The sequence below is a fragment of the Sciurus carolinensis genome, chromosome 2 (assembly GCF_902686445.1).
Source record: "Sciurus carolinensis chromosome 2, mSciCar1.2, whole genome shotgun sequence".
NCBI classification, from domain to species: Eukaryota; Metazoa; Chordata; class Mammalia; order Rodentia; family Sciuridae; genus Sciurus; species Sciurus carolinensis.
Genome location: NC_062214.1, coordinates 101,475,081 through 101,499,918, shown reverse-complemented (window position 1 = coordinate 101,499,918; position 24,838 = coordinate 101,475,081). Strand labels below are relative to the sequence as shown.

General features: G+C 36.0%; 1 protein-coding gene across 4 annotated transcripts in view; it reads right to left on the bottom strand.

The window, feature by feature from the left end:
- The window catches only part of Myo5a (myosin VA), a 212,659-nt gene that overhangs the window by 6,487 nt on the left and 181,334 nt on the right, over positions 1-24,838 (bottom strand). For all 4 annotated transcript variants that reach the window (XM_047538820.1, XM_047538823.1, XM_047538822.1 and 1 more), the window contains 8 exons: positions 24,442-24,535; positions 18,104-18,250; positions 13,789-13,943; positions 10,246-10,335; positions 7,773-7,923; positions 4,400-4,682; positions 2,740-2,914; positions 17-97 (listed from right to left, as the gene is read on the bottom strand). In XM_047538820.1, coding sequence (XP_047394776.1) covers positions 17-97; positions 2,740-2,914; positions 4,400-4,682; positions 7,773-7,923; positions 10,246-10,335; positions 13,789-13,943; positions 18,104-18,250; positions 24,442-24,535 — 1,176 coding nt within the window. The remainder of the gene's footprint in view (positions 1-16; positions 98-2,739; positions 2,915-4,399; positions 4,683-7,772; positions 7,924-10,245; positions 10,336-13,788; positions 13,944-18,103; positions 18,251-24,441; positions 24,536-24,838) is intronic.

Sequence of the window (24,838 nt, the reverse complement as noted above, 5' to 3'; positions counted from 1 at the left end):
AACTGGGGGCTCATACCTGTATAGTACGAATAAATGAGACGGACACTCTTTCCTCAAACTCATTAACTGGAGTATACAAATTCAACACTTTGACAATCTATGAGAAATGAAAAGATCAAAGTTTTTGGCATATTATCAATTATCAAATACATACTTGGTACTTATAATCTAGAAAACTAAAAGTATTTGTATATTCTCTTTTTTTAAAAAAACATTTTTAGTTGTGCATGGATGCAATACCTTTATTTTTTGTTTACTTATTTTTATGTGGTGCTAGGATCAAACCCAGTGCCTCACACATGTGAGGTGAGCACTCTGCCACTGAGTCACAACCTCAGCCCTGTGTGTAGTTTTCAGGTCTACTCAGGAGTGGGTTGTGACAAGAGGGAAGAAGGAACTGAAGGGCACATTTACTTTTGTTATTTGAATTTCTGTCAGAATGTATTAATGTAATATTTGTAATATAAATTTAGGAAAATATTAAAAAAAATAGAAGTGTTCCCACTCCTATTCCTTCCAGTCTTCCAAAGCAGCAGCTAACCATGTCCTGAATATCCATCTAGCAATGTTCTATTTGCTAATTTTTATATTAATGTGTTTGCTTTATTAATAATATTCTACAATTTGCTCTCTTCATATAAAAATATGTATCTGGCCATATTAAAAATAACAATTAAATATTATTTCTTTTGAATGGTGGTTTTTGTTTTGTTTGTTTGTTTTTTGGTATTGGGGATTGAACCCCCCAGTGCTTAACCACTGAGCCACATCCCCAGGCTTTTTAAATATTTTGTTTGGAGACAGGGTCATGCTGAGTTGCTTAGGGCCTCGCTAAGTTGCTGAGGCTGGCCTCAAACTGCAATACTCTTGCCTCAGCCTCCCAAGCCACTGGGATTACACAGGCATGCACCACCACAGCTGGCCTGAATGGTGTTTTAATTTAAAAGTCATTTTTACAAAAGAAGTTATAAGTGATTAACATGAATAACAATAAAGGCCTTTAAAGAAATTAGCCAATTAATTAGAGGGCATGAAGGTCTTAAAAAAATGTTGAATTAATTTCTTTTATAAAATGATCATGTCTCTTTTTTTAACAAAAACAAATTGTTGGGGCTGGGGATGTAGCTCAGTGGTAGAGTGCTTACTTGCATGTATGAGGCCATGGATTTGATTCCCAGCAAACCTCCCTGCCCCCAATCATTGCCTATATAAAACAGAAAGATATTTTCATTTTCAAGGTATTTTTAAAAAGCTATGCCACTAGTGATCACTAGGCACATGTAGCTATTTAAATTTAAATTAATTAAACTGAAAGTAACAATTCGGGACCATGCTGATCTATAGATACAGAATACATGAAGTAACAGAGAGATGTGACTGAGAAAGCAGCATGTTTATCAGGTTGGAAAGGCACAAAATGAATAAGAATCAGCCCCTAAGAGGCAAGTATTAGAACTTTAAGAAGTCAGATCATTTTGTTAAATAAAATCTGTTAAATTTTAATGAATCATAGGTCTACCTTACCCTGTGAAATAAGTGCTTAAGAAATATTTAAGTAATCTCAAAGAATCAAATAGCTTTAAATACCATTGATATATTGATAATTCACAGGTTTTTATCTCTACCCCCAACCTCATATACATAAAGACTTGCATATTTTATGTATGCAACCTCATATATACATAAAGACCCAATTGCCGACTTGAAAAAAAAAAAAAAAAGAAATGTTTAAGTACTAGAGTACATTCTTTAAAAGCTGGATGACAGCAAACTTCTATGAAGTCAGGTTTTCCTCAATAAACTCTTATTTTCCAAATGTGGCAGAAAGGGGGAACAAATCTCAAGAACATTATTCAGTGGTGTGGTTCTTTATTCTTAGAAAGAATTTATGTAAATATGAATTCAGCATTAGGAAGCTATAAATCTTGATTTCCACTAACTACTAATGTTACAACTAAAGATGTCTATGCTATGAGATATGTGATGAATACTAATAAAGTTTGAGTCAGCACAGAAAGTAACTAGGCAAAAGAAAAACAGGTATGTTCATCCTGATGCCTAAGGGCCTCATGTTTTTGCCATTGTTCTCAAATACTCTTCCCATGCTCCCTCTTCCTTCAATTTAGTGCCCAGCTTAATGGGACCTCCTTGAAATCAGCTATTATCCCTCAGCACTTATTACAGATCTTACTATAGAATTTGCTAGAACCTCTAAAGTAGGTCAACTAGATGCATCTGTGTCTTCCTTACTAAACTATAAGCCCCCTGAAGGCAGAAAATTTTCATTATTTACTTAAGTATTTTCCCCATTAAGTATGATGCCTTGAGATTGGAGTTCACTTAGTCATTTCTAGAATTGAAGGAATAAGTATTATCTGTATTAAAAATGAGAAACATAAAGAACAATTATCAAATAGTAATGAAACCAATTTTATGGAATATAAGTTCCAGAGAATGTATATTTGATGATAACAGGGACTTTGTTTTGTCCCTTGTTATATCCTAGTGCCTAGAACATGTGCAGACCACTGGAGGCACTCAAAATATTGACTATAGAGGACTGTGATTAGCACTGAAATGTATTAATTTCTGCTAAAATCTCCTTTCTTCAAGATCTGTAGAGATATACATCTTCTCTGTCGCAGATGAGGTCAGTGCAGACAAGAGCAAAAACCAGATTTCTTTATTCTTCAAAGGTCACCTGTGATGACTATTACATTATTTAATGACTTGCTTTACCTGGGCAGTAGTTAAAGCATTGCACATGGAACAAATGGCTTCTGCATCATCATCTGTTTTCTTTTTCACTTGCAAAAGCTGAGCAGCTTGAATGAGAGGTTCCAGGGTTTCTTTTGCCCCACTGTTCATTAGATTCTTGTCACGTAGCCATTCTTCCAGTTGACTGACATTGTACCTATTCCAAAAAAAGAGAGGATGGAAGATAAAATGCAAATTTGCTGTCATAAATTTCTTAATTTTGTGTGTGTGGCCTTGTCAGTTACAATGACAGGCAGTATTTTTGTTCAATTTTCTAAAATATAATCAGTTATGCTTAAAAATTTATCATTATAGTCATGAGGTTTATAATCATAATTATGTAAGATAAAATGACAAGAGAATAAAATTCTCTTTAATGGAACATGAAAATTAAATCATTATAGCAAAAGTTATAGGACTTGATAATAAACCAAATAGAATACATAATATGGCTCTGTCCTTATTAGATAACTGACCAGAAAACATTTTCTAGCTTCTCTTACAAGTTCAGAGATGAGTTCCTTGCTCAGAGTGAGACCTGATAATTCTTAATGTACTCTCTTTTTTAAAGTCAATTCCACATTGGGTAACTGAATAACCAGATCCCCTCTCCCCTGACATATGCCTATGCCCAAACCTCTTTAGGGAAGGGCTTGGGTGATGGAGATGGTGTCCTGAGGAAGCCTAGGGATGGAAGAAGAGTAAGGGAGGGCACTTGGAAGAGACGGACTCCAACTAGGAAGAGATGAAGAGATCACATAGATGCAAGGTTTTTGGAGGTGGCCAGCTAAGTGACAGTGGATCTCACACTAAGATTAATAAACAGATACAGAGTCAGAGCTTAGTAACCAAATAGGAGGCATTCCGATATTACAGTGAGTGATTTCACATTCATAAGCAAAGTTTATAGAGAAAGAAGATCTGCTACTCCCTGCATAGAAGGCATTATCTTAAAAGTAAATTCTGAGTAGATGTGAGCCAGTGGAAAATAGGAAACAAACACTAAAGTTTCCTGAGAGTGAGTTACTAAATACTTTTGTAAGAAAAAATTTTTTCTTCCTCCTAGTGAATATTCTGACCATTTTAAAATAAATATTTGCAAAAAATATCAGATCTATTACAACAAAGAGGGTATGCTGAAGAATAGTTGGGCATAAAATTGAGTGTGCTTTTTCTTAAAATATGGGGGGTATATTCCAAGAGTTAGTAAATAATCTATTAGGTCTGTTTTTGTTGCCTTAGGTACAAAAAGGTATATTGCCAAAATATATTTCCAAGAGCATTAGATATCTTCACTATAGTATTTTCTTATTGCATAATTAAAACACACACAAAAGGAGAGGAAGTAGCTACCTCATCTTTGTGTATTTTTCATTATCTCTCCATGCCTTCAAACAAGTTAGCTCCACCATGGAGCAGGGTTTCCCATCAAGCAATGAGAATAATGTGCTGGCAAGGCACTGACAAGAAGCAATAACTGCCAGGCAAGAGAAAGTGGCTTTATGCTAGATCTTCCCTTGCTGCTTGGCTACGTGGTACCAAAATCAGGTGCACAGATTGGAAAAGTTCATAAGTGCTCCCCACCCTGACAAGCCAGTTGGGCAGTAACAAGAAGCTGTCACCGGTGCTGGCACTTGCTCACCTGATCTGCATGCCTTTACTCCAGGAACACATGTCCTTACGTAGGAGGAGGTTGTTCAGAGTGATGGCTCCCACAATGTAGAACATCTGCTTGACCACCTGCTTGATCAGTTCTGGGTCCATGCCGTGCTGACACATGACCGAGTGGAAAGAGTTGAGCTGTCGAAGGATGGAGTCCAGTGTGTAGGTGCCTTCATCAGCAATACTGGAGGTTCGCTTTCTTAGCCCTGTGGGCTTCACCCCGGACACACCCTGAATTGTTTCATGCTCCAGCATGCCTGAGACTGTAGGAATATTTCAATTATTAGAAGTTTTGAAAGGAAACCTGTTTCATGTGCACACATATGTCATATGCACATATACATTCAACTTGGGAAAATTATCTGAGAATCAAAATAGAGGGAAAAGGAAGCCAAGCACAGTGGGGCACACCTGGAATCCTAGCTAAGTGGGAGACTGAGGCAAGAGTATCGCACTTTGAGCCTGCCTCGGCAACTTAGTAAGACACTGTCTAAATAAAAAAGAAAAAAAGGGTTTATAGTTCAGTTGTAAAGCACTTGCCTAGAAGGCTTGAGGTCCTGGGTTAAATTCCAGTACTGCAAAAATAAAAAGTATATAAAAAAAAGAGAGAAAAAGGACTTAAAGGGCTTCTAGATTTTAAACTTTAATGAAGAAATAGTTCTTAAATGCAAAATTTACCATAAAATTAAGTACTCTAACAGTGTAGTTTCTAAAATAAGAATTAGCATTGTGATAGCAGAAGCTTGTGGCATCTTGGGTGGGTTTTTGAGCGGTTAGAGTTAAGATAAGCATTTCTTGGCAATTACCCAAGAATACAAATAATAATGCTGGTGAGGATGTGGGGAAAAAGATGCATTCATACGTTATTGGTAGGACTGCAAATTAGTATGACCACTCTGGAAAGCAGTATGAAGAGTCCTCTAAAAACAAGAAATGGAACCACCATATGACCCAACTATTTCACCCACTGGTATTTACCCAAAGGGTCTAAGATCAGCATAGCACAGGGATGCAGTCACATTAATGTTTATAGCTGCACAATTCACAATAGCCAATTATCCCAGGTGTCTGTCAACAGACAAATGGATTTTAAAAATGTGCTGTATATTCACCATGGAGTTTTACTGAGCCTTAAAGAAGAATGAAATTATGACATTTGCTGGTAAATGGATAGACCTAGAGAACATCAATGCTAAGTGAAATAAGCCAGACTCAGAAAGTCAAGTTTCAAATGTTTTCTCTTATATGGGAAAGCTAGACCAAAATAAGGGGAAAAAAAAAAAAAAGATAAAATAGAAAATCAGTGGAGTAGAGGAAGGGAGGGAGGAGAGACAGGAAAAGGAAAGAATGCTGCAATGAATCTGATCAAACTTTTCTATGAACACGTGAATATATCACAGTGAATTTCACCGTTATGTATATCCATAATGCACTAATTAAAAAAAAAAAAAAAAAAACTACAGAGGCTGGAATTGTGGCTCAGTGGTGGTGCTCTTATCTCACATGTGTGAGGCCCAGGGTTTGATACTCCAGCACCACATATAAATAAATAAAATAAAAGATCCATTGATAACTAAAAAAAAAAAAAAAAAACTACAAATAAGTAAAAGAAAGATTAACAGTATGGAGGAAAGAAAACAGGGAGACAGAGAGGAAGGAGGAGAGGTAAAGGGAAAGTACTAAGGATTGAATTGGAACAAATTATATTGTTTGTATAATTATGTAAAAATGAACCGCAATATTATTTATATCTATAATGAACTAATAAAAAAAAGATAAGAATTCTTCATATTTGCGACCTAGAGGCAGTAAAACAATAAGAAAAACATGACACCTAGAAACAGTCTTGGAGGAGATCTGGGAGAAGCAGTTTGAGTGGGGTTGGAGAGCTGGGTCTTTCCGTGACCTGGGTTTTCCACAACAGCAATGAGACCTTGAGCTAGTCTTAGTGTCCCGGGACTTAGTCTTCCCATCTGTGGCACTGCTGCTACCATACTGTGCTCTCAAAGCATTTGGCTGATGTCTCCCTTAGAATACTTCTGAGGTGTCCACTCCCTGTCCAGTAACCCCTTGAAAGCAAAGATCATGCCTGGTTCATTTTTATACCTCCTGGTGCTAAAACTCAATTTCCCAGAAACTCATACTGACAATTTTTTTTTTTTTTTGTCATTGCTATTAAATGCCTGGGAGATGGAGGCAGTTATTTAGAGTGGGACAACTTAGAGGCAAACTTCTTCTTCAGTCAATATGAATAGGCAAAAGTAGAAGAAAGATTGGCTAAAGCTGACCTTTGCCTCTGTGTTACCTCCTTCATTTGGCCAGGTTGCTTTAAATTCATGACCTATTAGGGGACAACAGAAGAAATCACTGCCATCTGGCATGGCTTCCTTAACCTTTGTAAGTCTCTAACTGGTTAATTGTGGGCCTATGAAAAACAATGGAATACCGTAAGTCCTTAGAAGGGAAATGAAAAAATTGTGGAAATACGGAAAACAAATGGGTGGAGAAAGAAAGGGTAGATAGCTAGAAGTAGCCTTAAGAGTCTGCTGATAATCTGCATGAAAATAACATTGTTGGTAACTTGAAAAAAATTTTAAATTCAACATATTCAAAATTAGCAGCCTGACTCCTACTTTCTGTTTATACTTGCTACTTGTTCCAAAGGAATATAGATAGTACAATATATAAATGAACACCCAGAATGAGTACATATTTATAAGAAAGATACATGGAATCACACATTTAGCTGAATATACATAAGGAGGAACACACACTCATGTGCACATATACACACACATATCAGCTGCTCAGCTGAGAAACCACCTTAAGTCAAATTGCCTTTAAAATTTCCAGAGATACAACTCAACCTGGAGTGTCTGAAACAAACCTAGCAGTTCTGTTCTTGTTGATATGGTATCCTCTCAGCCATTTCACTGTAGACTTATTAGGCAAAGTCCAAACTCTCTCCAGCCTCCTTAGTTTTAGGGAGGGACCCTAGGAAGTCCAGTGTAGTAGGACCTTAGTCCAAAGTTTAAACTGTTTTGGAAAACTGGACAAGGGATAAGGTCTATTTCTGGGTATAATGAATATCCCAATAAGAAGAAAGAAGCATTAAACATTGGGGATGGGATCCAGATCTACTGTTTTGGTCATGTGGAAAAAGTGATTTCTGTGGTATCCCAGGTGGCCATGGTTGGGGTTCTGGAATTCCTCAGATAATTTTAGGTTTGTAACTTACTACTTTGTGTTCTCCACATTAAATCATGCCCTGAAACATGTGCCACTGGTAGTCATTTATTGATGAGCACTGTGAGATAGACAGACTGTGATGTTCAGTGATGTGCTGGCCTTACCAATCATTGGTTGAAGGATGTTCTCTAATACCCGCACAAGCTGCTGGTAAATCTGAATGGCCAAATCACTCAGCACCTGCCGATACTCAGCCAGGTCAAAATTGGTGAGGCAGTGTTCATTCTGACGAGAGGTGTTATGCTTCATGAAGCCCTAGAGTCATAAAGCAAAGTTGATGATACATATGAGGTTAAGCATCTCTTCTGTCTGCCTCACTATCTCCAGTTTGGTCAGTGTCTTTATGCTCTTTCTCCTCTCTCCCAGGGGTTTCCATTCATCCCACACAAAAATGCCAGGATAATCCTTCCCAATTGCTGGTGTGTGCTTGTTTGCTTTTATCATTTCCTCCTTCCACTTCTCACAAGTTTTTGAATAGATACACTGGCAACCCAGCATTTAAGTCTTTCTAATAGCAAAGTTGATGAAATAAGTGAGGAAATTTAACTAATAAAATGAATGAGGTTTCATTTATGAAATAGTAGTTTTACTGCCAAAAGCTAAATTATCTAAAGTACTAATCTCTTTAACTCAGCTCATTAAGTACAGTCCTATTCATAAACAGTACTCAGAGGGCCTACATAATCTTCTTGAAACAGATCAATTTCTACAGAGACTTGTAAATAACAAAAATTTTCCTTTCATTATATTTCATAGTACCCACATTATTTTCAGTCAGAGTTTAGAATGGAATGTTTTCATGGTAGCTATTAAAAAGAAAAGCTAACTGTAGAGGCAGGTACTTTTTGTAGTTATTTTGCATCTAAACATGCTGCTTACTTGATATTGCCTGATAAAGGCAATTGCTTACTTGGTGGATTCTGCCATTGGTCAAGTATCTGCCTCCCTACAATTTAATGAGGTGGTCTAAAAATGGGGATTGATAGGACCTAGTTAATGGCCTTTCTGGGGAATTGTGATGTCAGTTCCACATTCTCAGGTGTCTTGCTCATTTTTATATTTGCCATTATTTGCCAGGATAGTCTTCTGTGTCTGGGTGTCAGAAAGTGTTACTGGTCGGTTTTTCTGCCTGCCCTCCTGCAAAGGATGGGGAGGTGTGGAGGGCAGTGGGCTAGGGGTACAAGCTCTAGAAGTAGGATGGCCCAGAATCCCAGATCTCTTCCTTATGGTCAGAAACTTAGGAAAATTGATGAGCCTCATTGCATTTCAGTTTTCTCATTTGAAAAACTGGGTTTTAAGTCCTACCACACAAAGATGTTGTAAATAACATAAATATATTGAGTACTGTTAGATACATACTAAATAGCCATTAATAAAAATTATTTTACATAATTCTAAAATATTCTGAAGTCTATCAAACAACTAATGAAACATCATTAGAAACAAAAATAATACAAATTTTTATACAGATCAAAAGACACATGAGAGCTGGGCATGATGGCACATGCCTATAATCACAGTGATTTAGGAGGTTGAGGCAGGAGGGTTGCAAGATCAAGGCCAGTCTCAGCAATTTATGGAAGCTAGGCAACCTAGTAAGACCCTGTCTCAAAATAAAAAATAAGGGCTGAGGATATAGCTCAGTGGTAAAGCACCCTGGGTTCAATCTCCAGTACCACAAACGAACAAACAAAAACAACAACAAAAGACACATAATCTGCTATAAACATTCATGTGGCTGTGTATGCTGATTTTAAGTCCTTTGGGTATAAACTGAGGGTAGGATAGCTGGGTCAAATGGTGGTTCCATTCCAAGATTTCTGAGGACTCTCCATACTGCTTTCCATAGTGGCTGCACCAATTTGCAACTCCATCAGCAATGTATGAGGTGTGCCTTTTTCCCCACATCCATGCCAACACCTATTATTGCTTATATTCTTGATAACAGTCATTCTAATTGGAGTAAGATGAAATCTTAGGATAGAGGGAAATGAGGACAGGGGAAGGGGCAGGGGCAGGGAAAGGAAAGATAGCAGAATGAAACAAACATCATTACCCTATGTATATGTATGATTACACGAATGTGAATCTACATCGTGTACAACCATAGAAATGAAAAGTTGTACCCTATTTGCATACAATGAATCAAAATGAAGTCTGTAAAAATAAAAATAAAATAAAAAGACACATGATCTTGGATTACATTTTGTCCTTGATCACCTGTAGTAAGCAAAAATTGATGAATTTCCTTAAATAATTCAATATTCCAATAATAGCTCTTGACAACTCACTTCAATGTATTGATAGTAAGATTCATTTATAGTTAACTGTTCATTGACTCAGATTTATTTTATTTTTGCTGTGCTTTCTCATAAACTCTAACAGTGAAGAAGCTATGTCATTTCTCAATTTACTGTTTGGTAGATAATGAACATCAAACAAAGATGAATTTCCAAGCCATCTTTGAATTTAAGTCTTGGAATTAATACATGGTTAAACAATTTTCACTTTTAAAATTTTCCTTAAAAAAATGAGAGAAAGAATAGCATGCTGGTTTTATAATCAAGGTTTTCTCACCTCTTCTCCACTATACTGCTTCAAACAGTGCAAAAATCGGCATGTGTTAGAGAGCCAGAAGGAGACAGTTTCAAAATCATCACCTCTTTTCTGAAAAGAGAATAAGTTTAAATTTGTCTTTTCCTTAGAGAAATAACCTGAAAAAAAAAGAACAGACACCAGAAGACCCATTTCTCTTAGTTACATCATAAACTATTACAGAAATAAATAAATTGCACTGCAGCCTTAAGGCACTGCTAGCAGAATATCAACTATAGGTTCATTGGCTATTTGTTACTTTTCTTGCTATTAGAGAAGAATTCACATTCAATTGATGTTAGCTATTCCTTTATGCAGAAAAAAAACCCTCAACTCACAGCTGATTCAAACTCACTTCCCTTGGGATTAATGAAGAAAATCAGAAAAAAACTAAAGGCATAAAAGGGAATAACAATTTTTATAATAAGGAATATGAAAAAGAGTTTGAAGCTCTCAAACCCAAATTAGTTTAAAAATCTTTTCAACAATAAAATAAAGTGTTTGAGCAATAAACCAGAGGAATGGTGCAAAAAATCCTGTATTGAGCAGTACAGAGAGGGGGAAGCTGGTTGCTTCTTCACCAAGTACAGGAAAGAGTGGAAGGGAGAAGAGAGTCATACTGTGCCTGAAAAAGACAATGAGCCTGGGATATTTTTCAGGAGCTGAAGAGTAGCCATACTCGGAAGTTCTATAACTCTTCGAACAAACCATTAACTAGTCTGGATATGGGAAGTGACAGAACTATCCATATTTGCCTATACCTTTTCCCAGAAAATGAAGCACAGGAAAAACTAAAATAGTTTACCTGGAACAGCTGTCCAGCATTAAATAGCTATGCTTTCATTTAAGGAGTTTTTAAAAATGATCTGTTAAATTCTAATAACTCTTCTACTATATCTCAAAACCTAGGTTCTTAAAAGTTATATAAGATTACCTGCCTTTGGTCCTTGGTAGTGGCTTTATGTGGTAAAAGTGTACTTGGAGTAGGATATATCACAGGGAAATATAGATTTCTCACAGAATCATTTCTTTACATCAGTAAAATTACTTCCTAAGTGCAGAACAAAACCCATAACTTTTTAGAGAATATTTTCTGAAAAGACTTTAAGAAATCTCAGGATAGAAATCATAATTTGTCTTTTTAGCCGAGACAGGATAATTGAGTTCTGGTCCTCATTTTACCACAAGGTAAATATCTGAATGACCTAACTATATAATCTACAGTATTAGGAAGATTACTAGAAGTGAATAAAATTTTACGATACTCCCAAACACAGAAAATCACCTTATGGCTTAAGTGAGTTTGACTAAAAACGATTTTAACCCTTGCAAAACCTTCATGACAACTGCTGCTAGTAGAGGCTCTGAGCTGAGCTGAGGAACCATCAGCACAGATTCAAGAGCAATGCAGGCCTCAGGCTGATTGGTGGAACAGGATCACTGAAGCTCTTGTCTAGCTTGTCTTTCCTGGTGTTTAGAGATCCTTGGAACAATCTCAAGAGAAAGCTTGTAATTGCACCTATACCAAAGAATTATCAGAATCCCCACTCCCCAATGGGGGGTAGGAGTTACCAGATACAGTTGGTTAAAACCTAAGGAAAAGACTTCATTATAGAAATAATTCAGCATTTGTTCTCATTAGTGGGCTGCAGTCTTTGCTAAGCTACTTTTAACAAATTAACTCTACAAATACCATTTCTTTCAGCACGACCACTAAGGGGGCCCTCTGTTTTCATTAGTATCAAATACTCTATGTTAAATGCTTCAAAATAAGAGACCACTTGCTTTTTTGGAAACTCAAAAAATTTAAAACTGAATGCTAATTTTCTACTCAAGAGGTTACTAGATCTAGTATGTCAAAATAATATTTTTATGTGAGAAAATTGTATTTGGTTAAAACTAAATAATAAATCAATATTATCTGACTGTCTCACAGAGAAAACAAGATGAACTCAAAGATATCTGCAGTTTTTGATTTACTAGATAAAAATGATCTATGAGCTAAATGATCTATGAGCTATGCATGGATTATCCATTTGTCCTTGGCTAATTATGCTGCTTTAGAGCCCATGTCAAAAAACCAGTTGCTAAAATCAAAACAAGATGTGAGATACATGCACCACAATTTTAAATGGCATATTTTAAATTGGAATATTTTAAATTTAAATTAATATTTTTAATTTAATGGAATATTTTAAATTTAAGTTTAAGTAAAAGGATATTTTGTTCTAGCACCAACTTCTTTCTAATCTTTAAACAATGTCGTACAATAATTAGTCAAACTAGATAAATGCCTTCTTGCAATTAGGTTGAGAGAAAATTTTGCTTTTGTCTAAGTAGGAGTTGACTTACGTGGCAAAACTTGTAGTCTAAGTGCACTATAGCACCAATATGTAAAAGAATCAAATGCGTTATATTCAGAAGACATTAATCAATTTTTACATGTTAAGTCTTCAGAAACTCCACACTTCGGTAACTACCTATACACAGAATATTTGCAGAACAGACAATAAGAACTAGAATTTGTTAGATTGGGGGTAGAGAGGAACACGGAGTTAGTGTTTAATGAGTGAAGAGTTTTAGTTGGGGAAGATGAAACAGTTCTACAAATGAAGCCTGGTAATGGTTGTACACACTGTGAATATACTTACTGCCACATAACTATACACTTAAAATGGTTAATATGGTAAATTTATGTTATATATAATACCACAATTAAAGTTCAAGAAAGGCATCTTAGAGTTGAGAGAATGTACTGTTAAACTATCTACTTATCTTCATCCTCAACACTCCCATTAAGTTAGATAATCAGAAGGCAAGGCACATTATGTCAATTCCTCACAGAAACACTAGGCTCAAACTATGTATGATGATCACTGTTTCTCTATAGTCAAGAGGAGGATTATGCAAGGTGACTCAGAGATTACTGAGTTATGTAGGGCTTTCTGCTTAGTTACATAATGCTGCTGCCTCTTCCAAGTCTGTCTTCTCTGATTAGAATTTTGTGTTGCTTCTCACGTGGAAACAGGCATTTTAGGTAACAGAAAGAATTATGGGGTGAGTTGGATAATAATGGGAAAAAAAGTTGGAAGAAAATATTTTAATGCTTTATCTGACTTATTTTCATATGAATGAGCCATGTATTATTGAACTTAGCATTCATTTTAACGTTAGCATCATCATTATCTATCTACCTATCTATTCTCCACTGAATATTTTTAATTTAATTCCAAGTAAAATCTTAAAGCAGACCATTTCTGTCCATGAAGAAATTAAATTTACTTCACAATTAAATGCAATTATATCAAATTAATTTTGTTTCCTGTCCAATTTGAGCCATGTTCTGAAAGAAAGCATATAGATAAGAGAGGTTGCAAGGAAGAATGTTACCTAAATTGCAAGTGTTTAGTTAACACTGGAAAATGTTCAAAACTAGCAACTTTGCCCAAGACACGGAAGAAAAAGCATGTCTGCACAGACTGTCATCAACATTCATCACAAGAATTTTGTTGAACATGAGCTTACCTTCAATACTTTTTTGATGCTGTTAATTGTTGATGTTAGTAATGACCTTACTTTCTGATCATCATTCAAGTAGTCGGCATGTCGAACACACATAAACAAGATATATGCTGGTAGCCCTGGAATCAAGTTGACTGCTACACCACGTGGTTTTAGTTCTGAAAAATGAAATAAAGGAAAAACACAATCATATTATCTTGAAAGTCTCTGTGAAGCATGTTTTGCCAGATATAAAAACACAGTTATCATATAAAGTTCAATCATTCAGGGTAACTCAGATTTTTTAAAAAGTTTTTTTTTTTTTTTGTATTGGGAATTGAACCCAGGGTCACTTTACCACTGAGCTATGTCCTATTTTGAGATGGGATCTTGCTAAGTTGCTGGGGGGTCTTGCAAGAGGTTGGCCTTGAACTTTCAATCCTCTTGCCTCTGATTCCCAAGTTGCTGGGATTATAGGCAGGAGCCATCATGTCCAGCAAAAAAGAATATTTTAACAAATCATTAAGAGGATAAATTCTTGAGTGTGTGGACATGTCTATTTAATATTTATATCTCCTGTCCTGACTCTTCCTTTGAAATCCAGGCTTGTGTATCAAGTGCCTTCTTGACATCTCTCCTCAGGTATGTTAAACTGAGCCTCTCCCAAACCAAGCTCCTGTTTCCCTATGAAACCTACTCTTCTAGTGTTTCTTTACACCTCAGGAAATGGCAGCTCCAATCTTCCAGTATCTCATGTTATAAACCCCTCATCTCTTTGGTTCCTTTCTTTTTTCACACCACATAGCTAATCCATCAATGGGTTCTATTGGCTCTCCCTACAAAATATGCCCAGAGTCCACTGCTGTTTCTAGCTATCACCCCAGTCTAGGCCATCATCTCCTCTTGAATTGTTATAAGTGATTCCTACCTGGTCTCCCTGGTCCATCCTTTGCTTCCTAGTACTACATTTTCCATAAAACAACTAGAGTATTTCTTTAAAAAACATATATAGGCCAGATATCTAACTCTTGTTCTAAGAATCCTCCAGGCAACTTCTCATCTTACCCATTTATAAAGTCTGAAATCCTCACATGGTCCATGTGATCTGGCTCTGTTCCTCTTCCCAAGTTCCAGCTTACCTGCTCCAGTCAAATGAGTTTCCTTGCTGTTGGCTGAATATACCAGGCATGCTCACACCCCAAGGCCTATGAACTTACTATTTTTCTTCCTCTAAGGTTCTTTCCTCAGATATCAGTTCCCTTACTTCCATATGCCTCTGTTCAATGACTACCTTATCAGAGAATGTTTCCTGACAATTTTACATAAAACAACACACCTTCCTTCATCCTTTATCCTTTTTTACAGCCCCAAACCAGTGGCCTCTAAAACATTTTTGCTAAATGAAGATCATGTTGAAACTGAAGTACCTCTGTACCCATACACAGTTCTGAGCTTAATGCCATGAACCCGAAGAAAGTTAAATCAAGTGTAACTGCCAATCACGCTGCTGGCACCCCGGCATTTGGATGGAAGAATGCTATGCAAGGGCTGAAGGAGAGGTTTTAAGGTTTTTCAGTTCACAATTCATGGGTGTGTGCACTCTTTCCTTATTTACCATCAGCCCCTGAACTGTCTTCTCACAGAGCCAGCAGGCCTGATGTCCCTCTAAAATACTTCTTGACTCACTTTTCATATTTCTTACTCTGTGACTTTCTTCTCATTTGTCTTACCCTGTCCCCTTCCTTTGCTGAAATCTTTAACTTAGTTCTTTGTTTCTTCTCTATTACTGAACTGCTGTCCTCAATATATTTAAACACAAACCTTTCTAGGGAAGTAAGGAAAAACAGAAATTCAGAAACCTAAAAGGCCTATAGGTTATAGGTGTTCAACTGTGAGAATCCCTTGAAAGGCTGCTTAAAAGGTACTAGAAATTTTGAGTTGAGTTTTGTGCATGGTGAGAGATATGGGTTTAGTTTCATTCTGTTGCAAATGGATTTCCAGTTTTCCCAGTACCATTTGTTGAAGAGGCTATCTTTTCTCCATTGCATATTTTTGGCACCTTTGTCTAGTATGAGAAAATTGTCTTTATTTGGGTTTGTGTCCGTGTCCTCTATTCTGTACCATTGATCTACCTGTCTATTTTGGTGCCAATACCATGCCGTTTTTGTTACTATTGCTTTGTAGTATAGTTGAAGTTCTGGTATTGCAATACCCCCTGCTTTGCTCTTCCTGCTAAGGATTGCTTTAGCTATTCTGGGTTTCTTATTCTTGCAGATGAATTTCATGATTGCTTGCTCTATTTCTGAAAAGTATGTCATTGGGATTTTAATTGGAATTGCATTGAATCTGTATAGCACTTTTGGTAGTATGGCCATTTTGACAACATTAATTCTGCCTATCCAAGAACATGGGAGATCTTTCCATCTTCTAAGGTTTTCTTTAATTTCTTTCTTTAGTGTTCTGTAGTTTTCATTGTAGAGGTCTTTCACCTCTTTTGTGAGATTGATTCCCAAGTATTTTATTTTTTTCAAGGCTATTGTGAATGGGGTAGTTTTCCTAACTTCTCTTTCTGAAGATTCACCACTTATGTATAAAAATGCATTGGATTTATGAGCATTGATCTTGTAACCTGCTACTTTACTGAATTCACTTATGAGTTCTAAAAGTTTTCTGGTGGAATTTCCGGGTTCCTCTAAATATATAATCATGTCATCAGCGAACAGGGATAGTTTGAGTTCTTCTTTTCCTATTCGTATCCCTTTAATTTCTTTGGTTTGTCTAATTGCTTTGGCTAGAGTTTCAAGGATGATGTTGAATGGATCAAGGACCTCGGAATCAGACCAGAGACCCTTCATCTTATAGAAGAAAAAGTAGGTCCAAATCTTCAACATGTCAGCTTAGGATCAGACTTCCTTAATAAGACTCCCATAGCACAAGCAATAAAAGGAAGAATCAACAACTGGGATAGATTCAAACTAAAAAGCTTTCTCTCAGTAAAGGAAACTATCAGCAATGTGAAGACAGAGCCTACACAGTGGGAGAAAATCTTTGCCACTCATACTTCAGATAGAGTGCTAATTTGCAGAATATATAAAGAACTCAAAAAACTCTACACCAAGAATACAAATAATCCAATCAACAAATGGGCTAAGGAAATGAACAGACACTTCACAGAAGATGTACAAGCAATCAACAGATATATGAAAAAATGTTCAACATCTCTAGTAATAAGAGAAATGCAAATCAAAACTACACTAAGATTCCATCTTACCCCAATTAGAATGGCAATTATCAAGAACACAAGCAACAATAGTTGTTGGCGAGGATGTGGGGAAAAAGGTACACTCATACATTGCTGGTGGGTTGCAAATTAGTGCAGCCACTCTGGAAAGCAGTGTGGAGATTCCTCAGAAAGCTTGGAATAGACCCACCATTTGACCCAGCTATCCCGCTCCTCGGCCTATACTCAAAGGACTTAAAATCAGCAATACTACAGAGATACAGCCACATCAATGTTCATAGCTGCTCAATTCATAATAGCCAGATTGTGAAACCAACCTAGATGCCCTTCATTGATGAATGGATAAAGAAACTGTGGTATATTTATACAATGGAATATTACTCAGCCATAAAGAATGATAAAATTATGGTATTTGCAGGCAAATGGATGCAATTGGAGAATATCATGCTAAGTGAGATAAGCCAATCTCAAAAAACCAAAGGAAGAATGATCTCGCTGATAAGCAGATGATGACACATAATGGGAGGGGAGGGGGCAAGAATGGAGGAAGGAGGGACTGTATAGAGGGAAAAGGGGTGGGAGGGGTGCAGGGGAAGGGAAAAAATAACAGAATGAATGAAACAACATTATCCTATGTAAATGTATGATTACACAAATGGTATGCCTTTACTCCAAGTACAAACAGAGAAACAATATGTGTCCCATTTGTTTACAATAAAAATAAATTTAAAAAAAAAATAAAAATAAATTAAAAAAAAAAAAAAAAGACATGGCCAGGCTCTATTTCCTATAGATTTTAAGTTAATTGGTCTAAGTTAGAGGGACCAAATATCAATAATTTTCAAAAGTTTGTTGGTGATTCTAAGGTCCACAGGACTGAAAAGGCCTGACCACAAGGGATCCTTACAGCACTTGTCCCTGCAGTTTGACTGACAAAGCCTGGTGTAATCAGGATGCTGCAGCAGTACTGTAATGCACAGCAGGTAATGATGACTAAAGAAACTTCAGTGTTGAATATTTAAAAATCAGTGACTTAATCTTTCCCACCATTGCCACATGTACCAGAAAGACCTTTTATCCCATGTAGAAAATACTTACCTAGAATCAGATTCTTAACAAGCTTTTGCTCATCCTCCTTCTTATATTCCAGCATTCCTTGGAAATCCTTTTCTTTCCTGGGAATGTTGACTGGACGGATAGGCTCATCAATGATCTGTCCTGGAGATATGTTCTCCATCTGACCCACTTCATGAGGGGGAAAAAAAGAAAGAAAGAAAAAGAAGAGAATGATTTCTACATAGAAAAAATGAGAGGGTTTCAGTTTCTATCATTTTAAATGAACGCTTTAACCACAAATACATGCCACAGCTGGGCGTGGTAGCTCACGCCTGTAATCCCAACAACTTGGGAGGTTGAGGATTGCAAGTTTAAAGCCAGCCTCAGCAACAGTGAGGCACTAAGCAACATGAGACCCTGTGTCTAAGTAAAATACAAAATAGGGGTTGAGTGCCTGAGTTCAATCCCTGGTACCAAAAAAAAAAAAGGAACCTTGCTATATTTGCCACTTAAAATTGCCCTCTTATAAATTATTTTTGGTTCTAAAACTGGGAGGATAGTAGTAAATTAAATGGTGCTACTCTGACAGGTACTAGAGCCTGACACTATTAACATCAAATAATCTAACCTAAACTGATTTGAAACTTAATTTTTTTCTGTAATAAGGTTACTCACAGAGGGGAAAAAACAATATTTTACAAAGGGACAGCAAGAACAACTTTAGCTCTACGAATCTAGTCATTAAAAACAAAAGAATATTTACTCTAAATGTATCATTATAATCACCTCAGACCACACCAAGAGTGTTCCTTCATAACTGATGTGAGAATATATTCTTTTCTACAAGGGCTTCATAAGGCAAACACCTTTCTCCTGCTACCTCTAATCTCCAAAGAAATCTTAAGCAAATAAAACACCTTTATTTAATATGAATTCCTAATTTTTTTATTGTTTGTTTTTAATGAGTACTAAAACCTTACTATAAAGTTGCAATCATTAAAGTACAACTAACTTTACAGGTATTAAAAATGGTCATTATTCCCTTAAAGTACCAAGTAACTAATAAACATGTGAACCATCTTTAAAAAAAAAAAATGGTCATTATTATCAAGGACAACAGCTGGAGAAGAATTATGCTAAGGGTAAAAAGAACCCTTCAATTTCATCTCAAAGTTGGGAACCAACTTTGGGAAACACAAAGAAACGCAAGGAAACATGAGCTTATCTTGACCACTGTGATAGTAAGCAGGATTTTTATCCTTTTGTGTACAGGAAAGGGGAACAGTTAAGAAATCTCTTAAAGCACAGAATACGTTTGGGTTCTTAGATTGTTGTCAAACAAAATGCAGATCAGATGCAAAAATATTAGAAAGTTTAAAGGTGCTGGGTCAATGAGGCATCAGAACCTCTTGCGTTGCTCTGGGCAATTTCCTTTTTGAGTTCTAAGAAACCAATTCCACAGGAAAAGATTATCACAGAGAACAAAATACCTGCCAGTGTTCTTGCTTATGTGGCACAGGGTATAGTGACACATAATCCACCTCATGATGCAGCATCACATATTGGGACTATAAGTGCTGAAAACCTGGTTTAGGTAAAGTCATCACCATCCACCAACACTGATATCTAAAGAGTGATCAGATTACAACTGGACAGATTGGGGCTACAGCCAACTCCCATGATCTAGTTCTGTAGATACAAGATGTAGTCTGAAAACCATGAGACTAACTCTATAATATATTCCTTTATATGAGAGAAGAGGAGACTCAAACTCTTTATTTTTACATTAATTATTTCTGGGGTCAGTTTAAATACAACACCCACAAGGAATGATGAAGTTGTGGCCTCTACAGCTCAAGGACCTATTGATGTGTATTGAAATAATAAATTCTCTGTCATTTATGATACTAGTCACTTTAAGACACAGAGATAATTCCAAGAGGGGAAACTGGGAGGAAACAAATTTAACATTAAATTTGTCAGTAAAAGCACATGTCTACCAGGTGTGGTAATAAGTGCCTGTAATTGCAGCTACTTGGGAGGCTGATGCAGGAGGATCACAAGTTTGAGGTCAGCCTCAGCAACTTAGAGAGAGACCCTGTTTCAAACTAAAAAACTAAAAGGGCTCAGTAGTAGAATGCCCCTGAATCCAATCCCTAGTACTGGGGGAAAAAAAATCTAGAGTCCATGTAACCCAAAGATGTTTTAAGTCTATCGATTTTATAATACTCTAAGATACCACTTACTATGAGATATGCCATTTTATATAACACTGAAAAAGGAAAAAATGGCAATAAAATTATAATAATGTATCAATAATTTTAAGGCATACTCCAACTTCAGAGGTGCTAAAATGTGAAATGTGCACCTCAGAATTATAAAATATGGTGAATATTTTCAATAAAAGAGCTAGTAGGTTAAAAGAAAGCTTCACTTTCTTTTTGCAAAATCTCGAACTAGGATCTTTTTTGTCTGAACAAAAATGTCACACAAATTTTCCCATCCTCCCATTAAATTTTTTCTCTGCCTTTGAATTCTTCCTAGAGACTTAAGTCTTTACAAAAACTCACAGATAAAGTTATATGTTGAGCTATCAGCTCAACATAATCTTGATTTATTGAGCAAAATTATCTACTAATTAAAATGAAATGTCAACTTCTATGTGGCATCAGGAAAGGGATAAACCCAGGACACTACCTTGTGTTTTTTTCTGGTACTAGCAATTGAAAGGCACTTTAACTACTAAGCTATATCCCTAGTCCTTTTTATTTTTTATTTTGAGACAGGTCTCCCTAAGTTACTGAAGCTAGCCTCAAACTTGGAATCCTCCTGAGTCGCTGGGATTATAGGTATGCACCACCATGCCTGGTTCTACTCCAGTTTTCAAACTCTCAAGAGACCTTGGTGGTTGCAATGGTTTGAATATTTGTGTCTTTCCAAAATCTATGTTGAAACTTAATGCAATAGTATTAAAATATGGGGCCTTTATAAGGTGATTAGACCATAAGAGCTCCAACCCTTACAGATGGGATTAGTGCCTTAAAAAAGTGTTATAAGGAACTAACTAGGCCTTTTGTCCTTCCACCCCTTCCATGTGAGGACACAGTTTATGAACCCTCTGAAGGGCATAGCAACAAGGCATCACCAGGGAAACAGAAACCAGACCTTCAACAGGCAGTAAGCCTGCAGTCACCTTGATCTTGAACTTCCATCCTCTAGAACTATAAGAAATAAATTCCTGTGGCTTAAAAATCACCCTGTCTGAGGTGTTTTGTCACAGCACAAATGATCTGATAAGGTAGTCACTTAGTCCAGTGCTTTATCCAATACAGACATCTTTCTACAAAAAGCTGAAGTAATCCATATTTCTGTTATCTAAATACTTTATAAACTTGAAAGGAAAACATTCCTTAACTTTTTTATTCTGGAAAAGGAAAGAAAATTGGATTTTTAAAAAATTTCCTTTTCCTCACTTGGCACGAGGAAAATTTTGATCTCAGGTTCAATTAAGACAGTTAGACACATTCCTATAAGTAGAGAAGGTCTATTGGAAAACAAGATTCAAAGGAGAGAAAGCCATGGTTCTCAGAGGGCTTGGGTTCTGGTCCTGCATCTCACTGGCTGAGGCAGTGAGATGACTGGGAAAGTCACTTATGCTTTTTTTCTCTTATAAAATAATTAAATGATTTCTAGAATACTTTCAGGTCTAAATTTCTTGACTACAAAAACTGAGATGGAACACCCAGTCCTAGATTAAAATACAGCACATAGCATATAAAATTTTAAAATAATCTCCATTTAACTATATAATTCCTGCTAAAAATTATATAGGCTGGCATTTTTTAAAACAGGTTTTGCTGGATTTTTTTAAAGTCTCCTTAATTAAATGTAGCCTACAGGAAGCAGTAAGAATTGTGTTATTTTAAACTCAAAGAATTAAGTGTGCTGTAATATATTTGAAGAAAAATATTCACTTTTGGTTATTAGAAAGTGCTTTGTTACACTAAATTGCCTGTATTTTCTGTACAACTGTGAGATTCAGGGACAAAGAGAGAAATGTTAGAAAAATCTTTTACCTTTCTTCCTTAATTTGAGGGTAGAGCAGGAACAATGCCTGCCACAAATATCCAGGTCACATAAGTCTATTTCATTTTATCCTCTAAATAGTGCAAAACTTGACACAAAATATGACCTTTCTTAAGAATCATTATGTCTTCGTTTGACTTAATCTATGAACTCCCTTCTCAAATGCTTTATAGCGTCAGGGTAGTTTAACTGATAAGGTTGATTTCTGATTAATAATAGCCTAAAATTAGTAATATCTTGAAATATTCTAATGTATCTCTTCAGTTTAAAATGTACACATCAAAAAAAGCTGATTAAAAATGTAAAATAATAGTTTTTCTATTTATCAAAATTTGCTAATATATGGCAAAGGAGTCAGTAGGAGTTTAACAAATAAGCAATTTCACATGTTAATACCCTTAAAGTCAGTTTCTTTCAAGAAAATACTCTGGTTTGATTACAATCTCATGATATAATTAGTGCATAGTTAAGTGTAAAAAGTTCTTTTTTAAATTATATAGCTCACATGTGTGAGTATGTGATTTGGAGTTGTAAAATTTTTAATGTAATATGAAGAATTATACATAAAATATAACTATAAAGTAATATTTCTGATTTCTAAACAAATATTCCAGTATTTGTATATCCAAGAGAGAAATATTCTCTTTAAAGTAATATCCAAGTTGTCATGTTCTAAATATTTCTGAAACTTATTTATTTACTCAACAAACACTTAAGAAAGGACTATTATAGGTCAGATACCATACTTAGTGCTATGAAACAACAACAACAAAAAAATGAGGCAGGTGGTTCCTATGCTCAGAAGTGTATAGTCTATTATGGAAGCCAGTAATTCAAACAGAAAAAGTAAAAATCACAGAAAATATGAGCCAAATTGTGGTGCACAGAGGGCAGGGCCATAAAATCTGTCTGGATGATCAGGAAAAGCTGTTTTTGAGGATGTGACACATGACTCGGATCTCAAAAGATGAGCAAGACTTGACAAGGAGAAGAGGATAGATATAATAGGTCCTGGCATGTTTGAGGAATAAACACCACACTTAAAGAGTCAATCATGGTAGATTCTCTTGAAATTCCCAGTGATGGGGAATCTTCACCCTTTGAGCCAAGCAAGAATTAAACAGAGTAACATCCAGAGAATAAGATGAGAGGTCAAGCTGGGTAATATCATTTTAGGTGTGAAGGCAATTCTAAAGAGTTTCTCTAAAATCTCTCAGCAGTGAGAAACTTGTTGAAATAAGCTTAGAATCTGGTTTTAGTCCTATTCACTGCTAGATCTCTGGTGCCTACAACTGTGCCCAAATCATGTCAGGAACTCAATATATTTATTGAGTTCACAAAAACAAGATTAATTTGTTCATAATAATAACATTTGATAGCTAATTATCTAATTTTTCTCAAGGAGTTTCCCTACCATTATCATACAGAAACCATGAGATGTTTTAAAAGATCTTATTTCCATACATTCATTAGTCATATTTTTATTTGCTTCTCTTTTTTCCTCTATCATACTGTGACTTCTTTGAGGATAAAGGTTTTATCTCACTCCTGCCAGTATCCCAAATATTAATAGTTAATACTAACAACTAAGTTATATGTAGCATTTACTATGCATCATAGTATTATAAATGTATTACCCATATTAACTCATGCAATTCTTATACCCCATAGCAGATACCATTATCATTCTCATTTAACATGTTGGAAAACTGAGGCATAGAGAGGTTTGCTTACTAGTCCAATATTATATGGTTAGTAACTGGAAGGTTTTTTTTTTTTTTTTTGTACCAGGGATTGAACCCAGGGGCACTCGACCACTGATCTACACCCCAGCCCTTTTTATATTTTATTTTGAGACAGGGTCTTGCTAAGTTGCTTAGGGCCTCACTAAATTGCTAAGGTTGACCTTGAACTCATGATCCTCCTGCCTCAGCCTCCTGAGTTGCTGGGATTACTGGTGTGCACCACCATGTAAGTAGAAGGATTAAGACTTGAACCCAAGAAGCTTGGCTCCAGAATCCATGCTCTTAATGGCTATGTATACTGCTTAGCACATGACCCAGCATATATGTGATACTCATTAAAAGCTTCATGAATGAATTCTTTCCCTTTGGAAATAATCACCACCACAAAAAGAACATTTTTACTCATGTAGAAATGGAAACTTCTACTCCACAGAAGTAGGTTTGCTAAAAGTCATTTTTGTTGTTATTTCTAATATTCACATTCAATCTCTGTTAGGCCAATTGTATAGCAATATACAATGAAGATCCAACATAAAAAATGTTTAGTACCTTCTAGTTCACCAATTTTTTTGGCAAAAACTTTCAGTTGTTTTTTCAGTTTCCGGACAGTCTTGTCTTGTTTTTCAAGTTGTTCCATCAAATCCTAAAGATCAAATGAGAAACATAACAGAAAGATCAAAATAGCCCTTTTAAAATGCACCATGGGAAAGCAGACAGCATCACAGAATCTGTACTGTTAGTTTTACATAAAAGCTCCAGAGCAGCTCATTGGTGGAGCCACCACCTGGCCAAAACTGGCAGGCATAGGAAATGTAGCTATAATAAAGCCAAATGTTAAAATACACAATGCAGTAAAACCTTTACAGCGTGATGGATTGCAAGGGTCCTGTGGAGTTTTTTTTCAGTAGACTCCCTGTGTATAAAACAATTAAACCTTGTAAATATG